Below are 20,433 nucleotides of genomic sequence, written 5' to 3'. Positions count from 1 at the left end.
TGTACGTTTTCAGGCCCAGTCATTGGGTTTCTAAATTTTAAACTCTAAACCAGGTAATATCCGGGTAAATCCGGCCAAAATCTAGGTATTTTGCATAAAAGGCAAGAGAAAAGCTGAAAAATGAACACAGGAAAAACGATTTTTACCAAAGCACATCAGCGGCGTTCGAACCTTTTAATTATCACACCATTTCAAAAACTGCATGCAAATAAGTTTAGCTTAAACAGGTTAACAATTTTGTAAAAATTGTGAATAATCCTGGAAAAAATTGGGCATTTTTTCGCGATATCCGAGCAACCGGACCGGACCTGGCATTCCCATGGTATTGGGAAATTTGTATTTTTTTTTTTTAATAATTATTTTATTTGAAACGGCTCATACGTGGTATCTGTATTGAAATAGACACATTAAAATTATAATTTTCAATTCAAATAAATAAGATAGGATTGAGGTGGTGTTCCCAAAAAATATATGTTTCAACCCGTCAAAGTTGTAAATATTTTTCAAAATTTGATGAGGATTACATTGTTTAAATTCAAAACAAAGGCTGTCTCAGAAGTACTTTTTTTTTGTAAATGTTAAACTTTGATTTTCCTGTTAGCTCAACTATTCTGTTTGATTTACACAAAAACATAGATACATACGCTTTAGAAATAAATAAACTAATTTTAGTTTTTATTGTTATTCTTTGCATTTACGGTTCATGATAAATTAAATCTTGAAAAAATTGTAAAATTAGGCTTCAAAAAATGCTATTTTGCAGTTTGATAATTTTTGCTTGTTTCTACAGCGGATGAAATTTTTGAACTCTCTTCTAGACCTAAATAAATCTGTGTGCAAGGTTATAAGACGCAATTATCGCTTTAGCACGAATTAAAAAATATTTTATTCAAAAATATCTGCAATATTAGCGCAGTGAGCTGAAGAGCCGCAGCTTTACATCAAAAGAGCCGCATGCGGCTCGCGAGCCACAGGTTGCCGACCTATGGTCTATCATGAACTGGAACGTCGTTGAGCGACTCCCAGAAATTGAATAAATGAGATTCGAATTGAAACGGAGCGATCTGGCAGTCCAAAGGACAACTTAAACTACCATGGCTTCGATTCTAGAATTACATGGCTCTTTTTTATGTATCACTTTTTATGTTTAACCTTTCTTTTAAGTTTAAAAAAGGACAATTAGCCAGTGAGAGTCATATATTTTAGATTCGGAATACTATTAAGGTTCTATCTTCAAAATAATTGACCTGATTTTCATAAATTATATCAATTTAGAAGAGTCTACAAGCTCACTATCTATTTTGGGAGAAAAAAAAATTATCATTGGTTTCTTAAAATTAAAACGTTCATTCTGATTTGTTTTGAAAATTATGATTTATTTTACCAGTAACATTTATTAGTTTTTAAGTTTGTGTGTTAATAATAAGTAAGAAAATTGTTTAGAAATGAATTACCTTATTGATTGTATATTTTTGGTATTGTTAATATTTTTGGCTAAATTTTGAACTTTGAAACCCCCCTTCCCCCCCCCCTCCTTCCCGCCCCCATGGACGGGTCCTTCGCACGAGCCTGGGACAAATCATAAAAATTTCGTGATAATCAATGATCACGATCCATTCTGAAAAAAAATATTTTTTTTAACTCTACCCATAACATACATTTTGGAAAACTTTTTCCAAAAAAAAGTTCAGAGTTTGCTATTGTTTTGGAAATACCGCAAAATGAAGTTCATATTATACTCTAACGATTGACATATTGGAATTAATATTTCTATTCGAATTTTTTAATGTGGGAAACATTTTAAAGTGGTAAAAAAGATCTTCAAATCACATTTTGCTAAACTTGTTAAGATAACTGTATTGTTGTTTTGCACCATTTGCAACATATTTCTTGAACAATTTATATCTGTAAGACTTTCCTGTTTCGAGAAACAGCGAAGGAATCAAGTATCCCAGGGATCAAGTATCCTCATTCTCCCCTAAACAAATGCTAGCGATCTTCGGATTCAGTTAATTTATAATTTTTTGGTTTACATATACGTTTAAACGATCTTTGTTGTGTAGATAAAATACTAAAAACTTGAAGTTTAAACCACTTTCCTGATTGAGATAGTTTAGTATTATTAACTTGAACTTCATAAATATTTCATTTGTCCCACATAATAAAATGCACAGAATAATCATAAAATTACCAATAAATCAACCCGTGTTGATACTTATGTGAGCGAAACAACACAAATAAGTCTAACTTATCATCATTAAAAATAACAACTAATTGGTACACACTTCTTCCCGTGCAGCAAAAAAAAAAAAAATAACAATATCATGAAATTTGACGACCATTTCTCCATCACCCACTATTGAGGTGGCCTCTAAGGACAGCCCAAATGGCTAGCTAACCAGAGGCTGAACGAATAAAGAAGCAAGAAAACCTTCTCAAGACTCTGAGACGAAGAACTTGCCTAGCCAGCGCAATTAGACCGCGCTGTTGCTTCTTGGATAGCTGGAGCTGGAGCTGTTACAACATGACACATTTCGTTAGCTCCATGGCATAAGTTGAGTCCATGTTGAGTAGGAAAACCAATATCGACAAACGGTAATGAACTCGATCCTCGGACACGGCTCAAGTTTCCAAACGACCAGTTAATATGTGAGGATAGTGTGACTTCAGTTGATTTTCCAAGAATAATATAGGAAAGACGATCTACGAATAAATAATCGAGATTGCTTGTCGCTCGAAAATACAAGCAGTCTAGAAGAGTGAGTAATATTTACTTTTTTTACTCAAACTTTTGCCGGACATTGTCCCAATGTTCGGCTAAAATTTCTAAGGAAATACTGTAAATGAGTGTGTTTTCCATCATTTTCTCCGCGAACGGGAACCTCACATTTGTGTACATCGAGCATATTCTGGAATTCCACAGCATTAAGCAATTTCGATCGGGTGTTCCGGGTAAACCGCTAGAACTTTGCTCGCGGTAATCAACCGCCCGAGGGACCGAGTTCTGTCACATTAGTAACATGTAAAAGTTGTAAATCGAGCACATTTTTGCCTCGTTCCACTTGAAGAAAGATGTGGGTGGAGGTGCGCGCATACATTAAAAAAAAGTTTTTGAGTCATGTTCGAGGTTGAACTCGGCTCTGCGCCTTGTAGGTAACTGTACCTACTTGTTCCTTCGGTTTTGATTAGCGAAGGAGAAAATTGATCGGGAATAGTGGCGATAAATCATGACGACGATGTTCTAAGTAAATAACATAAATAGTTGGAAATGAAGTGTGGGTTATGGTCTGGCGGTGAGGTACATTGTAGAGTTCAACATGTGTCACGGAGGTGTAGATTACATCAATGGATTAGGTAAGAAATTAGCTTGGGCGAAGATATTCATCAATGCAATTCGATATTTTGTTGGGTTCAGCAGCGGGTTTCAAAGGGGACTGTCCTTACAGTTATCTTAGGCTCATAACAGTCATAACATTTAAAAGAAAAATAAAAGTTATATATCACCCAACAGAGTTAGGGTGTGTACAATTACGCATTTGGATAGTTCAAAATTATATCAATTCAATATTAGGATATCCAAACCTCCAAATGATAGCTTACAGAGTTAGCAACTAACTTTTGTTTGACAGAAACAACGGAAGAGATTAGAAGTAGCCAGTAGAACCCATGCAGGTTCTAGTAAGTACCTAGTTGTTTTCAAAAAGATTCTCTCGAAAAAATGAGTAACATCATGCAAGGATATCGTTTTGAGAATAGCTTTGGCACGCTGTACTATTGCGATGAAAGGGGTTAGAAGTTTAAGTATTAGTAATTTTAGATAAAAAAAAACACATAGATCAAGGATTTTTGTCGTGACCAAAATAATATTTTTTTAAAAAAATAAATAGGTCCATTTTCAGTTTTCTCATGTTGAGGTTTGCATTGATGAATATTCGAAAAGCTACTTGTCAAACAATTTCCACTGGTATGGATTGTTGGATAATCATATTCAGAATCATCCTGCGCGAAAAGTAAGTTAAAATAAAAATTCACTTGGATTGAATGCCGATGGTAGTTAACCACGCCTAAAACCAGGTTTTGGAGGATTAATAAAATAGAATTTTAGATTTTTTCATAAAGTAACTAATTGGAATCGGACATGTATAACATCGAAAGATAAAACTTTTTTTTCAAATATTTTTCCGTTGTCTTTTGAACATGATTTTGATAAAAAAATTTAAACTTTTGAAATAAAGGGAGTAAAGTTGCTTTTTTTACCTGTAAATAAATTTCAATCCTTAACTTTTTTAAAACACTTGAAATTGCAAGCACTGATTTTGACAGAAAACATAAAAAAGATAATTAATTTTACTTTTTAGATAATTTCAATTAGGAAGATCCATTTAAATTTTAGAAACACACAAGTTGTTAAAAAATGATCTCAACACAAAAGTCCTAGCTCATATTTTTAACTATCAGATTTCTTACAACATTTCATTTTCATTTCTGTCTTCTGTCATTCCATATTGACGTCACTATATTTATTGAGCACTTTTTCTGTAAATCACTTTACAAGGTCCAAGAAAAATCATAGACCCAAAATCAAATCAAAATATTATAACAAAACTTTGATTTGAGAAGAAACGCGAGTAGATGAATTAGAACAAAAGAATAGAATTCTTATTTAAGTATAAAAAATAAGATCTTTCTCAGCCATCATTGAAAAATTGGTAAGAAACTCGATAATGAATAATATCATGAAGTTTTCATGTTTGTGTCCGTTTTAAATTCAAATTTAAGGCGATCGAAGTAAGCTGCGGTCGAGTGCGGTCGATTTTCTCGCACGGTCCTGATTTTTCGCGTTTCCAGTGGTTTTGCCAAGATAAGTTTTTTTCCTCGATTTATTGTGCAAATGTATCAACTGGAAGTGAAAAAACGCGGATTAAACAACACTTTTTTAGAAAATTTGTGGCTTTTGAAAAAAGTGATTAATTGAAGTTATGGCATTTCGAAATTTTTTGTTTATTATGCAGTGCGAGAAACGTGTTGATTGCTTGTTTGACTGGGAAGGGAAAGTTTAATAGTGCTTAAAGGGAATGTTTTTTCGGTTTAAGTGTTATGTTAGTGGAATAAAGTAAACGGAATTCATTCATGATTCTTTTGAATGTGTTTATTGGATATTTTAAAGAGCATGTCAAACCTCCAAAATCGGGGATAAAATCTGATTGCTTTGATGTGTTTTTTTTGATGGTTTGGTTCCGTTTGGATAGAGAGGCTCATTTTGATAATGTGTAAAATAAAATGGACCAAACAAATTTGTTTAGTATTGGAATTTACTTTAATGAAAATTGAGTGCCTTGCTCGAGGATAAAATCAGAACCCAGCATACCCGAGTTGGAGTCATCAAGTTTATCCAAGCTAAGTATTTTAGTATTAGGATCTTTCAATATGAATCCTTTTGATAGTTTCTTCCTCACTAATTTAGCCATAAAGGCTTATAGTTTTTAAAATGATAGAAAATGACGAGTTTTTTGCGAGTCAGTCATGCATGTGGACTTTCACAATTATTACGCAAAATCATTTGGAAGAGTTGATTCCAAAAGATTTTGTGGTGGTACTAATTTTTTCTCTGTTCTTCCAATATTTATTTTCAAGAGCGAGTAAAGGCGCTATATCCAAGGTCGATGACCAGAGGTGATCGTGCACAATAATCCGAAACATGTAGTTTGATTAAACTTTCAGTAAAGTAATTTTAGAATTGCAATTCACCAATTGATTCATTCTATACTGCAATGTTTTGGATTTCTGTGCAGGAAAACCTCATTTCCACCCACATAAGAACGAATTCACATGGGCCACCATCAAGGAGCACAGTAAATTTTAGCAACTGTGCTTCCAACGTAAAAATTTCAAACATTTTTAAATCATGGAAACGTATGGTACTATTGTCCACGTTTCTTTCTCCCTGTGTTCCAGTTGTCTCTGCGTCCAATACTGCACAGTGGGCCAGGCCGATTTAAGATGAGTAGTAAATGTACTTTTACTACTCACCGGGATGCTGAACATGGCAATGAACGGGGGGGGGGGGGGGGGGATGGGATTTGGGGGTTAACTCCCTCCCCCATTAGGGTTCAAAAATGTCGAGCAAAACGTTCTTCTCTAAATTTAAAATTTTATATTCCTTATCAAATTTTGAAGAACGAATAAAGTGAATAAAGAGTAACAATCTCGACATTGATTCAACGTCCACGTCCACAGTTCTACTTCAGTTTTCAAAAAATTTCTCACTTGATGATAGATACTTAACCCTTCATTTCATGATTTTTTTATTTTCCCTTAAAAATCATGTTAAACAGTTGGAAATGATGTGTACATCAAGAAAAAAAATTAAAATAAAATACGATTTTTTCATACATTAATTGTTGCAAATTTGTAACTTTATGAAACAAAGGGTTAAAGACTGTACTTGAAAAACGTTAAAAAAGTTATTCACAAATGAAGTTGGTGCATTAATTTTGGGTGTAGCCCTAAGTCCCAAAAATGGAATTTAATTCGAATAATAAGAATAAGAATTATAAGATTAGACTCACTAAAGTTGCCAGATCACCCGGCTTTTGTCCGAATGTTTTCACTTTAATTACAAAATCAGAAGAAAATTTCAATTGCGTGATCATAATTATGTATTTGATGTCCAAAACAATTTCAAACAGAAATTTTTTTTCAAATCAACAGGCTGATATGTTTCCATGAAAACAATTTTTTTGGTTGTATTTGAAGAATTCCGAAATTTGCCTGAATATTGCCTAGACTTGAGGTTGTAAACTTTGAAATCGAATTCCCGGATTCTGCAAGGTTTAAGATAAAATAACCCGTATTGCAATGCCGAGATAAGTGCGGAAAAATATCTGGTAAGCTTAGGTTTGAATTATTTCCGATGTTCTGGTTCAAAATAAAAAAATCAAAATTTGTTGCCTGTAATCGGATTTTGTAATATGAGCCCAGTTTATTTTTTTTTATTTTCTCGGTTCATAATTAGGGCAAAAACCGGATTCGAATCTTGTTTTGCACTCAAAACTAAAATTCGATTAGTTTTCAATGTTCGAAACTAATCATTTATATTAATATTTAAAATTACAAACCGTTTTTCGATTTGGATTTCAAATATTACTTTGAATTCTTTTGCAAATTGAAACTTAAAAAAGTTCCATAACGGTGATCAAGAATGGAATCATTTTGAAATTTCATTCAGTCTCACTAGTTGGATTACAAATAAATAATTTATGAAAAAACTTAAAAAATAAAAAATAATGCTTATGTTAATTTATCCTAGAAGTCAAAATAACTTGCAGTCATCGAGAAAGTTGATCATTTTTTCAAAAGTTTTGTTTTCAAAGTCTTTATAACAATTTAAGGTATTTTTTCAATAAATGCACAAATTTTCAAAACTCCCAGAACCGTCAAAATAAGCTGTGTATTTTTTTTGCACCAATGTGATTTTTGTTGTCTAATGCTTTTATTTTCGATTTTATTTCCGCTTTAAATTAAGATCTAGTAATAAAATACTTGGACCACAATTCACAATGAGAAATGAATTTCAGAATTGATAAGAAACAACACGATATTTTCGAATCACTGATCTGAAAAAATATAACAGAATAATAAACAGAAGGTGGCGTAGCGAAAATGTGCACTTTTAAATGAACGAGCCTTCAAAATTTGCCAATAAAAAACACTTAATCCTTTTCTATAGAGCTTCAGCAACTTCTAAAACCACATAATGTATGAGACAATTAAAGATCTTGGCTTATTACAACTTTTTTTTCGAAAATAGCGACAATTTCATCCAATCTGACACGTTGTTAGATTCAAAAAACTGTTTTTTCAAGATATTTTTTTATTTGAACTGTAGCTATTTAGGGTGATTCGGGATATTCGACAAATTTATGTATTTTGATCAGATGAACAACTTGTCGAATACACTGTAGAGAATATAGTTATGTAATTATAATAAAATCCATCTTCTTTAACTATTTTTTTATATAAATTACAAATACTATTTTTTCCATACAACCAAAACAAAGCACGACATTACTCGAAAACGTTTCTGTACGAACTGAAGTATGGCCGATACGATCGATTTCTCTACTCTCCAAAGCCCTTACCCTCTCTTTTTCTCCAATATAAAATCTGAACTTCAATAAGATTCATGTATACTCTTTATTAAACGTGTGATGTGTTCATTTGAAGCGTTGCTTCATACTATACAAAAAGAAAGTAACACAATCGAATAACTAGAGATGCACAATAATTTATGTTACTTAATAAGCCATACGATTTTATTATAATTACATAACTATATTCTCTACATACACTAAAGCCCTAATTTGAATATCAATAAAGTTGGCATTTTTATCTCATTATCGGTGGACCTCTCGAGTTTTGAAACCGGAATATGCTTCTTGTAATAGAGAACCTACATGTCAGAGAAGCGACAACTGGTCCCCCTTAAAATTAAATATCTGGCCACATCACCGAAGCTTGTACAGTGGAGCGCTCTTCATTATGACGGCTCGAATCAAAGATTTTTTGATTTCAATATGTTCTTTCGATGGAGACAATTAAATCCTATCCCTAACTAGAAGTTCAAGTGCCTCTGCTTGCACTTCTTATCCTTTGGAACAGTCCATTCAAGGGCATATTGGTTCATTTAATCTGTGAATCTTGAACAAGTTATAAGGAAAAAGTTGCTCGCTGCTACTGGCTGCGCCTTGCTAGCTGGGAGGTAGATATACATACATACACATACATCACCGAAGCTTGTACAAAAAAAATCCTCAGGACTGTTTCCTGGCTAAATGTTCAAGCTCTCAAATGAAAGCTCAGTAAATTCAACAAAACAACATTAAATTTAATGCCCTGTGGATCGCGATAATCGGTATAAACGACTTGAATTTCGTCAATAATAACAAACACGAACCACCGGTTAAGCGAAAAAATTGCTCCTAATGATAAATTCAAATGACGAGCTGTAATTTTATTTAATTGAACTACAACAGCGATCACAATCACAATACTTTCCTTGGTTGAGTATTCAATAAGAAAGCTAAAAGCTCAACGACAAAAGCTCTGGTCGATTGGAATCGATTTTGACAGTTCTTTTGTATTGATTGGAATTTAGTGTTCCAGACGTCGCTTCTCTTACATGTAAGTTCACTACCTTGTAAAAATGCTGATGCTGTATGTTGTTGAAGACTGGGGGAGGAAGACTGAATAAAAAAAGAAAAAAATCTTTCAAATGTCAAATTTCTCTCATCAATCTACCGATCAGTGCGAAGGTTCAAAATTTTACTTTCTTTTTGAGAGATTTTCATTAAAACTTTTTTGATGCTGAAAAGCACTTGTTTTGCATTAAACAACCATTTAATTAGGTTTTGTTTCCCTCTGGAAAATTCTTGCATGCTCAAGCATATTAGGTCGCACAAATTTCGTTGAAATTTTTGAAGCTTATAAATAAAAGTAGTTTGATCAATGGTTGTTCTTAAAAATAGCTTAAATAACAGATTTAGATTTTGGGTAGTTCCCATGGACCGAACAACATTTTTGTATAGTTCAAAGTTAAAATCAGTCTGTGTGATATTGAGTTATCGTAGACCGTGAACAATAAATAAAAATTAGAAAAAAACTAAACTTTGGATTATTTAAGTTCCAAAACTGCAGGATTTGTGGAAAGCTAGTGCAGAAATTTATTTTGATGTAGTTAAGTATTCCCTTAGTATTATTTACTTATGCACCTTGGTTTTTCCATTCCAATGTTCTTTTCCTCACATAATTTGTGTAACAATCGCCAGCGGAGATCGTAAAGCAAAACATTATTTTATTTTTTGTTAATAATTCATTTTTTGTTCTCAAATTGAGAACGCTTCTGAAAAAGTTTCTAAGAAAATGAAAACCATATGAAATTTTTTGATAAAACTCAATTTGCATTGAAGTTTTATAGAAGTTCCTCATGGAACCAGCAAGTTCGTTAGAATTTCTATATGGAACCATAACAAAGCACGATATGCCAAATTGATGTCCGGATTTTATGAGTTACTTGGAACACACAAAAATGTTCTTTGCTACCTGTTTAGACTTTTTATGTTCGATCAGAAGTCCAAATAGAGTACTTGAGGAAAACGTTCTTCATTTCTGGAGTAGGCGTGTGCTGAAGCGTCAACACGCGTTTTTTTTCGTGCTGCGGAAAGTGTTCTCAAATAGAAAGATTTTTTTTTTTGATTTTTTCAAAGTTTAAGCTCAAAAGAGGAAAATTGTTGTGGATTTTTTATAATTAATTGCAGTGAACCGACCCGAGTGTTTTGAATACCCACATTTTGTCTTACAAGGACCGGTATCAATTTTATGTTTGAACGAGATCTAGATTGTTGAAGGAGTTTTTTTTCGACCTCGCAATTTTCTCATTTGTTTTCGTGAAAATAAAATGATTCTATTCTGTTTTCGAGCTTCTATTTCGAAATATGTGTAAGGATAGCAGTGAAGATTGTGATAACAAAATATCAGCAGAAGAAAAGATGCACTCAAATCTCGAAAAATGATTCATACACACAAAAAAAAACATAGTAAAATTACTAAATCCGTGGTTTAAATGAACAACACGCAACCATATTTTTGAGTCAATAATGTTTTGTTCTTAAAAATACTCCACGCATGGTAATTTTACTATGTCTTGATTTTGGATGCTCATGGTAATTTCGACTGCAATCGTGTTTAAACTGGCAATGACAGCATGAGTTCTTTTACTTCGTACATTGTAAAAGTGCTATTTTTGCATGATAAACATAATTATCTATTATGTTAGAAATGATTATGGTTAAATGATAGAAATAATAAAATTACTATGTTGCATGGTATTGTTATCGCATATTATGATATTTTGGAAAGCTTACGAATAATATTCATTTTCAAACAATTTTGTTTTTATTTTTTGAATGAATAATCAAATCACTTTTCTTCATGATGGTGTTTAGCACGCCAAACCGATTTAGCCCTTGATGTTTCATCAAAAATTCTGAAAAAAATTAATAAAAAACAATAAATCAGCAGATCAAAATTATTGATGGTTGAACTTACGTTTTTTTTTTTCATATCGATTTGCGATGTTTTTCTCTAAAGGGCAACAATCCAGACAGCGGGCCTCCAATAAACAGGTGTTCCTACAGTCAGGGGGACTTTTTTTTGCATCGAATAGAGCTTTCCTGATTCAGACGTGAACAAATAAAAAAAGAAACGGAAAAACATTTGATTAGTTCAAAACAGTTCGCTTATCTAATAAGCAATAGATAAATTAGGAAATAATCAATAACCTCACCTTAATGAATGCATTTCTCGGCCAGACCGATGCCACCTGATAATGCGCCCGTTTCCAGTGCGGGTTAGTTAACGAAACGGCATCTTTCGTCCCATCTCCAAGGTACATGTTCCAATGTCCTCCGACGTTGGCTTATTGTGCCCGAAATGTCGATGGAGGTTTCCTCGGGCGGGAAACTAAATAAATAAATAAAAAATAGTACGATTTCAAAAAGGTAACTGGTGATTAAAAAGAACACGAACTTACCTTGAAAAATGCATTTTCCTGCCAAACTTATGTGCTGTCCACTGGCTCCCTGTACGTCGATTCGGAAATGTTCTATAAACCTGCGGCCTGCGGGAAGGCCTTGTCCGCGTTGAAGAACTTGCCCATCAATAGTTGACCGAAACGACCGAAAAACTACCATATGATCCGCGATTTTCAATTTCGTGTTCCAATTCGCGGCGGGATGACTCGAAAACAAAATAAAATACACTCAAACGAAGCACATATTAAAAGTACTTTGAATCCAAGAGTAAAATGAAAGAAAGTAAACCATACAAATACTTTGCGCATAGGGTATTTATCATGAGCATAGTATTTTCGACAACACAAAGACGATGTGTCAACATTACCATGCGCATGGTAATTTCAAGGACACAAACCGAGCCATATCAAAATATCATGCGCATGGTAATTTAGACACGAGGAAATTACTATGAGCTGTCAAAGTTCGCATAGTAAAAATACTATGTCGTAGTACTTTAGCCCAGATTTCTGGTATTAAATACTAAATCGTGGTAGAAAATACTAGATCGTGGACATAGTAAAATTATCATGATCCTGTATTCGAAAAACCCATGCAATTTTTTTCCGTGTAAACACTTGCTGGATTATCAAGCAACAGTGACTGAAAGGTGCAGGGATAATCACCATGCTGCCTCCTTCCCTCATCGCCTATTAATGGTGAGATTGTTTCATTTTATTCTATTTATATTTTTACATATTTCGTCAATCCTATTTGCCATGTAGGATTTTCCACTTAAACATCCCTTTCCATTCCTTTCTGAAACAGCTTTATGGGTCGTATAAGTTCTCTGCACCTAAAGAGTTATTTTTGCTATTTGAGCTAATCCCTTCTATGATTACATTGACTTGTCACGGTGTGCATCATGGTACCACACTGATCTTCAAAAGCTGCACTTGGAATAAATATTGAAAACATTTTGGCCTATTGCGTTGCTCTTGATTATCAGTTGTACCTCGTGTATCAGCCAATGCAAGATGTGTGTAGTCACCCTATGCTATGCTATGCTATGCTTGAGGAAAACGTTCTTCATTTCTCTCGAGTACGTTTTATTCAGCCAAATGTGAACTTTAAACGTACAAAATTAAGTAGCTTTGTAATTTTTGGTTACTTGGGTATTTATCAAGTGTCTCGCATCCCACTTTTAGTCCTCTATGAATTAAGGCGCAAGTTTTTACTTAACTTCCGATCTTAAACCATGCGTAAACCTAAAATACTTGTTTTGGCTTGTCTTGAAAACAGACTAGCATACTTTGCGTGCGTTCGAAAAACTGGTTCATACTTAAACTTTTTGACTTGAGGTAAAGGTTGGTTAAAGGATATTCACAATTTATTTTGTTTCTACTTTTTTCCTTTTTTTAAAGAATTTAACCCATTAAGGTCTTCCTCGTTCTTTTTATTTCTACTAACATTTTAAATTGTTTCAAAATTTTTAAAATTGAAAAACAAATGAAAATTTTTCACATCTTGAAGTATGAATGTGTAATAAATGTGTTCCATATAATTTTACCATAACAAAGTCATAATTAATATATGAATATTCTAAAAAAATCTGCAATTAGTATATTTTGTTCGAAAAAGATTCTGTCTATTCGTGAGAATGCATCACCAGAACAGCTCTGAAGCTTATCTTTCGTCGACTGGTTAACTGCCCATATTAAAAGAAGATTTATATTTAGATATACACCGACTTGACTTGTTCCGAGTAGGTAAATACCTGAGAATTTTCATGACATGCAACGACATGGAGTAGCGTGCAGCTGATAGCATCGAACTAGTGTAGTGATGATTGAAAACCAGTAGTTACCCAAGACGAAGTCAGATGCAAATACTGCAACATTCACTTGTCAACAGTTTGTGTATTGGGTATCGATCATTCATCAAGCGAAATTGGAAACGGTTGCATGTTTTGTCAGTTTTTTTTTTTGATTGTGTTAAGGAGGATAAAAAACTCATCACACTATTAAATCTCATTACTGAACCACTTTCGAGGAAATCGATATTTGAATTAAAAAAGTTATTCTAAATAAATGGACTTCATTAGTTTTTTTTAAATAAAAATTATCTATATTAAAATAAGTAAAATACTCGTTCATTGTTTCAATCAAAATACATCGCTCACATATTTTTTCTGTTTTTATCTTTTCAACAGGATGTGCTTGTCACGTGCAAGGTTCTGTCAACCGGGCCTGTCATCAGCGAAATGGGCAGTGCATCTGCAAGCCAAACATTGAGGGTCGGCAGTGCAATCGGTGCCAGACCGGGCACTGGAATCTGGACTCCGGAGTCGGATGCATCCGGTGCTCGTGCGATCCCAACGGAAGTGATCAGCAGGAGTGTGACCCCTACACGGGACAGTGCTTCTGCAAGATCGGCGTTGAGGGCACAAGCTGTGATCGCTGCCAGCCGGGTTATTATGGATTTTCTAGTCAGGGTTGTAAGAGTAAGTTGGAAGGGATCGGTTAAAATTATAGATAGGATATTAAAGCAAATTTTATATTTTTAGGATGTGAACAATGTGCGAGTCCAGCGTACGTTTGTGATCCGGATACGGGACGTTGTGTGTGCCCTCCGAATAGTCACGGTCACGAATGTAGATCCTGCGTGGCCAATACCTGGGGAAATCTATTCCAGCGGGGTTGTCAGCACTGTGAGTGTGACATTACCGGATCGGTTGGACAGTCTTGTAATAGTCAAACGGGTCAATGTAACTGTAAGGAAGGCTTCACTGGAAGACAATGTAACGAATGTGCCGTCGGATACTACGGATATCCAAACTGTAGGAGATGTGCTTGTGATGAGCGAGGTACCATTCCCAGGCCTGATGGACAGTTTGACTGCGATGATAATGGACAATGTCTCTGCAAACAGTTGGTCTTTGGTCACAAATGTGATCAATGTAGAATGGCAACCTTCGGCCTATCGACGGTTAATCCAGACGGATGTACTCGGTGCTTCTGCTTTGGTAGATCACAAGATTGCGAGCAGAGTAAATTCTCGTGGGGTCAAATCCGTCTCCAAGGTTCACGGAACCTTAGTGTCGAGTACGTGGCAAGGGACGAAGATGACTTCGACTTCGATTACGTTGTAGTGATCCAACTCGAGGGATCCCGAACAAATCGGGAAGAAGCTGACATCAAGAATATGAACAGCCTCGACCTGATTCCCAGTTCAACGGGGAATGTTTCAATCGGGGCCTACAGTCCTTTCCAATATCCGCTCTACTTCCAGTTGCCCTCGCAGTTCCTAGGAGATCTCACCACGAGCTACGGTGGATTACTAAATTTTTCTCTAGTCACAATAGGAGCTGAACAGAACATTCCGGAAGCTTCCCTGCGACAGTTCCCGTTGGTACAACTACACACCCACGATGAATTGGTTCTTGACTTCTACGAGGACCAGATAATCTACGATCAGGAAGTAATCAAACACAGCGCACGAATCCACGAGCATCTCTGGAAGAACCACTACGATGGTCACAACATCACCCGAGCTATTCTCATGGTCGCCCTCCAAAACGTCCAACACGTATTTGTACGTGGTACGATCACAGCTGACTTCCATCAAGTTATGTAAGTGATCTAACAATTTTACTCAAACAAACACCTATCGAACAAATCATTCCAGCCTCACCAATGTCACCTTGGATACCGGGATCTACATTGCCGGAGCGGACAACAATCGGGCCTACGGGGTGGAACAGTGCGCTTGTCCGGTGGAGTACAGTGGGCTCTCCTGTCAGAACCCGGGCAAGGGACACTATCGGTTCAAGCCGAAGCTGCACAACAGGACCCAGGAAACGATCGATGATTTCGTTGGACGATCGGTGCCGTGCGATTGCAATGGACGGAGCAACGAGTGTCACCCGGAAACGGGCGTTTGTTTGGTGAGTATTGATGCGAATGGTTGATAACGGTGATGTACCTGCTACGAGTACTAGAATTTAGAACACAGTTACATGGATAATAATGGAATATTTGAAAAAAAAACTATTAATCAACCTTCATAATACATTCCTTTTACGTAAAAGTGTACTACATATGTCTGCCATTCTTCAAAAATACTTTCGAAGAACCCTCAATGAAGTTCAACTGATATCCTCTGACCTCGGTTTTATTTTTGGAAAAAAAAACACACTGATAGTTTCATTCCAAAGTTGTTTTCATTGGAAGCCTCTACCTTTCTGATTTATGAATTGCGCATTAGACTGAGTCGATTTGGGGTCATTTTGGAATTTCTCAAACCCTGGGGCCTTAAAAGCTTCGTCTTGGTCCAAAACTCATTCATGATTTTTTGCAAAAATTTTAAGTAACGTTTACATGAGTAAATTTGAACTTTTAGGTTTGTATGGGAAAATCGAATATTTTGTACTGAAAAATCAACATCCTTTTTGTTTCGTCTGTGGAACCGAGCCAGCTGATGGCTTTTGTGCCAATTTATAAAACTCCTAAAGGAAATTTTCCGCTGAACAACTTTGTCGAAGACCGTAACTTCGCATCTTATTAGGAAAGAAAGTTATTAGTTGTTCAACATGGGTATGTCTTTTCGCATTGATTTACAATAAATTCAATTGACATCACTGCTTGAGCCTCGCGAAGTGTTGCATGGAAAGTAGTCACGCAATACCTCACTAGACACCCTGCAGGGATGTCAATTGAATTTATTGTTTATCAGTGGAAAAAGACATACCCCTGTTAAACAGCTAATAACTTGTTTTCCTTATAAGATACGAAGTTTAGGTCTTCGACAAAGTTGTTCAGCGGAAAATTTCCTTTAGGAATTTTATAAATTGGCACAAAACCCATCAGCTGGCTCGGTTCCACAGACGAAACAAAAATGATGTTGATTTTTCAGTACAAAATATTCAATTTTCTCATACAAACCTAAAAGTTCAAATTTACTCATGTAAACGTTACTTAAAAATTTTGCAAAAAATCATGAATGAGTTTTGGACCAAGACGAAGCTTTTAAGACCCCAGGGTTTGAGAAATTCCAAAATGACCCCAAATCGACTCAGTCTATTGCGCATCTCCCCGTGCAAGGAGGCCGTTTAAGTACTCGATGCTGACGGCTAGCTAGCTCTCAAGACGGACTATGTTAGCGAACAAAAATCAAGGGCGAACTCCCAGAAGCTGACACTGGAGGAAGGACTACTGTTTTCCCCAAAAGATCCTTCGATCGCTTGGTCAAAGTGGTTCTGATGAACCGAAATGACTATGGCAAAATTCAGGTGCTTTCCTAACAAACAGTTTATTTTAAAGTCAGCTGTAGAGTGCAAGGTATGACCAAGTAGCGTACTGACGGCATAGATCTAATCCCAGACTAGCTTAAACAGCGCTAAACTTAACGCACCGTGTCTTCTAGGTAACCCTTTTGGCTAAGGTAAGGCGTGTTTCAACTAACTGAGCCTTATCTGCAATTTTTGGTTTTCCCGGAGTATTGTTTTTTAGTTGGTAACCACAGGTGGTGAATCCCGGTTTACGGATTATATTCCAAGGCACGACGAGCCACCGCGTCCCCCCAATTTGCTACTCTGAGTCCATGGGTACAATGGGAAGACTCATGATATACTCCGTGTATACCATACTCCCTAAACTCCTCATGGGGCCGCAGACCTGGTTCCCACCTCGAACTGTTTAGCACACTTTACTTCAATAGCGGGAGGTCTATTTGCGCTAGTGCGCTCCACTTCCTGCAAAACCTCTCATCCTTACGACTCGACGCCTGAACTCTCCTCTAACGACTTGAGAACCGACATCTCCTCGCAATGACTCGAGATTCCCACACAAACCTCTCCTCTTCGCGACTTGTGGCCTGATCTCTCCTCTAACGACTCGAGGTTTACCTCTCCTCTGCACGATTCAAGGCCCGATCTCTCCTCTAACGAATTGAGATCTGACCGTTCCTCGTAATGATTCGAGGTACCCCTCCTCTTGTTGATTTAGGTCCTGGTCTCTCCTCTTGCGACTCGAGACCTGACCCCTTATCATGAAGACTCTGGGTTGTCCCCACAAAGCTTCCCGGAGTATAAAGTGGGTAAAATGGTACGGTCTTACTTGGTATCCCTTAAGAGCTTACTACTTTGACTGTTTGTAATGCCGCCGGGAACCTGTCAGGTAGAGATGTCTCAGGGCTTTTGCGGTTGGAGCTTAAGTTCCCACTACGGTTGTATCCAATTGGTTCAGCTTGTATCTCCTCTCTATATTAAATTTCCGACAGAAGTTTCTCATCTTACCCCTAGGTAGTGCGATTATTGCCGTCGGCACGCAGACCCACGATTTCCTCTGTCCACCGGTAGACGGGTGACTTAATTTCTTTACGTTTGGCCCTTCTCGTCATCGCAGCATCGCAAGCACGAGCTAGTAAACTCGTCAGTTTTTCCGTGGACAGGTTATCCAGGTCCCTCTCCCAATTCAACACCTCGACAAAGATGTTCTGATCGAATTGTGTCTTCAAGAGGCGCCCACCTGTCCTAGACTCTCGTTTACCTGTCCGCGTACTTGAGCCCAACCGATGGCATAAAGATTAAAGACGGCTACCCCATTCCTCGGCCCACTCGTTACAGTCGCCAGCTATAACGATGGGGCTTCTCCCCGTAAGCATCTCTATAATCTTGTCAACCATAGTGCCGAACCTCTCCAAGGACCATCTTACAAAAAGCATAGAAACTACAGGAGTAGATTCCGTTAGCTTCGTCTATCACCATGCCACCACCTCCTGTATGGGGAAACTACTTGTCACCCATAACGCGGCTAGTTTGGCGTCATCAGTTACCCAATCAATGCCATCCGAAGCTCTATGATAGGGGTCTGCCACTAGCGAGATGTCCAACTTTTCCTCAACTGTAACTCAGCGCAACAGCTAGTGCGCTGTGTAGCAGTGGTTGAGGTTGAGTTGGACCGCTTGCGACTTCTTATAGGCGGGGCACCTAGGGTTGCCAGCAACGTGATCTTCAGAACAGTCAGGGTATTTCGCAGGCTTTTTGCAGCTGGGTGACTTGTGGACGGTTTCGCTGCAACGCCAGCTTATGCCACTCCTGTCTTCCCTAGTGCAATCTAACGACTTGAGGCCAAACTTCGTGCACCTGAAGCACATGTCCGGTTGCTGGGGGATGGATATCTAACAGATAGACCATCCCACCTTTAGCCGCCCACACTGAAGTGCTGCATTTTCTGATGCAACTGGAAGCTTCACCAAACCGACCTGCATTTCCGAACTGGGAGGGAAGGGGGTGGGGGCGGCGTGCTTCAATCGAACTGACATCTGATCTGAGCGGATTTTACACTGCTTGACCAGTGCCACCCGCACTTCCTCCTTTGTTGTGACTTCGCCGAGGTTTTTAATCCAGATGGTCACCTCTTTACATAGGGCGCGTACCTCAGTCTTGTCTCAGTTTCACACGCCGCGCTTAAGTTCCAGGATCATCTCGCCGTAGCGAGTTCGACGAATGTGTGGGAAATCCTTTTTACGGATTGCAATCCAAGACACGGCTAGCCACCGCGTCTCCTCAGTATGCTACTTCGGGTCCATAGGTGCAATTGGTCGACTCGTGATACTATGTACCCCTACGCCATAAAGTCCACCTGGGGCCTCTGATCATAATTCCCATCCGGACCTGCATCGAAGGCTGTACCCAAGATGGGAGACCAAGTCCACGCTTAAACGCTCCAGTCAAAACTCCGGCAAACCTAGCCTCTTGTTAAGATTCAAGACTAAGGACCCTTCCTCTGACGACTAGAGGCTGTACCCAAGATGGGAGAACAAGTCCACACTTAAGCGTTCATCGGCTAACTCAATTTCAAGTCAAAACTCCAGCATGTATACCCTGCCTCTTGTTACGATTCAAGACTGAGGACCTCTCCTCTGACGACTAGAGGTCCGGCCATTACTCGTAACTCGAGGCTCGCTTGGTTTGCACGACTATCGTGTGCTCCGCCTCTGTTCAAGACCACTGCAAGAGACCAATGGCCTCACCTCTAACGACTCGAGATCTTGGCTCCGCTTGGTTTGTCTCGAGGCCCACTCCTCTTTGCCCGTTTGTGTGCCGAATCGAGGGCAGCTCATCCTAGACTCGCGCCTGTCACAGCACACGTCCAGGGCTTTACGAAAAACTACTTGGATGATTCCCGGTGAAGACGTCATCCTACACCAACTCGAGTGACTCACCTGCCGACGATGTGAAGTCACTCTACACGAGAGTATTTTGCGGCGTTAATACTCTTCCCCTACGAGTTCGACTGCGAAGAAGGTCAACGTTCGCGGCGTACCTATCAGCTCAGCACACGCAGAAGGTAGAGTCTTATCTTTGTATGCTTAACTGCCAGGCTCAGACGCACACTACTCAGATGCTCCCCGACGAAGGAGTCGCCCTACACCAGTCGCGGACTGCTGCTGGTTCTAACTACTCTGCAGGGTAGTCACGATCCGCGTGAACCCATCGCTGACCACGCGTCAAGTATTGGCATCCTCGCACATCCTCCGCACGATGTTGTTGGCTGTCGTGTCTGGTCCGCAGGCGGCAAGCATGTTAGCGCGCACCTCTTCGAACCTTGCACACTACATGCTCCAGTGTCTCGATTGTGTCACTCTAGGTTGGGCAGAATGGCCACGTGTCCAAACCGGTGGTGGAACTGCATGAAATACCCGCGACTAGTCAAGAACTGTGTCATGCAGAAATCCACCTCTACATGTCTCCGATGCATCCAAAATCCGACGTTAGGGATCAAGCGATGGGTCCACCGGCCGCGTTCCGAGCTATCCCACTGGTGCTGCCAGTTGGACATCGAGGCCTCTCTGGCATGTT

General features: G+C 37.9%; 1 protein-coding gene across 1 annotated transcript in view; it reads left to right on the top strand.

Annotated features, from left to right (window-relative positions):
- The window catches only part of LOC129745984 (laminin subunit alpha-1), a 394,883-nt gene that overhangs the window by 354,060 nt on the left and 20,390 nt on the right, over positions 1–20,433 (top strand). Inside the window, exons 8-10 of the mRNA XM_055739399.1 lie at positions 13,783–14,073; positions 14,137–15,202; positions 15,258–15,516. Coding sequence (XP_055595374.1) covers positions 13,783–14,073; positions 14,137–15,202; positions 15,258–15,516 — 1,616 coding nt within the window. The remainder of the gene's footprint in view (positions 1–13,782; positions 14,074–14,136; positions 15,203–15,257; positions 15,517–20,433) is intronic.

This window comes from Uranotaenia lowii, chromosome 2 (genome assembly GCF_029784155.1).
Source record: "Uranotaenia lowii strain MFRU-FL chromosome 2, ASM2978415v1, whole genome shotgun sequence".
In the NCBI taxonomy this organism is placed as follows: Eukaryota; Metazoa; Arthropoda; class Insecta; order Diptera; family Culicidae; genus Uranotaenia; species Uranotaenia lowii.
This window is presented reverse-complemented; position numbering and strand designations above follow the sequence as displayed.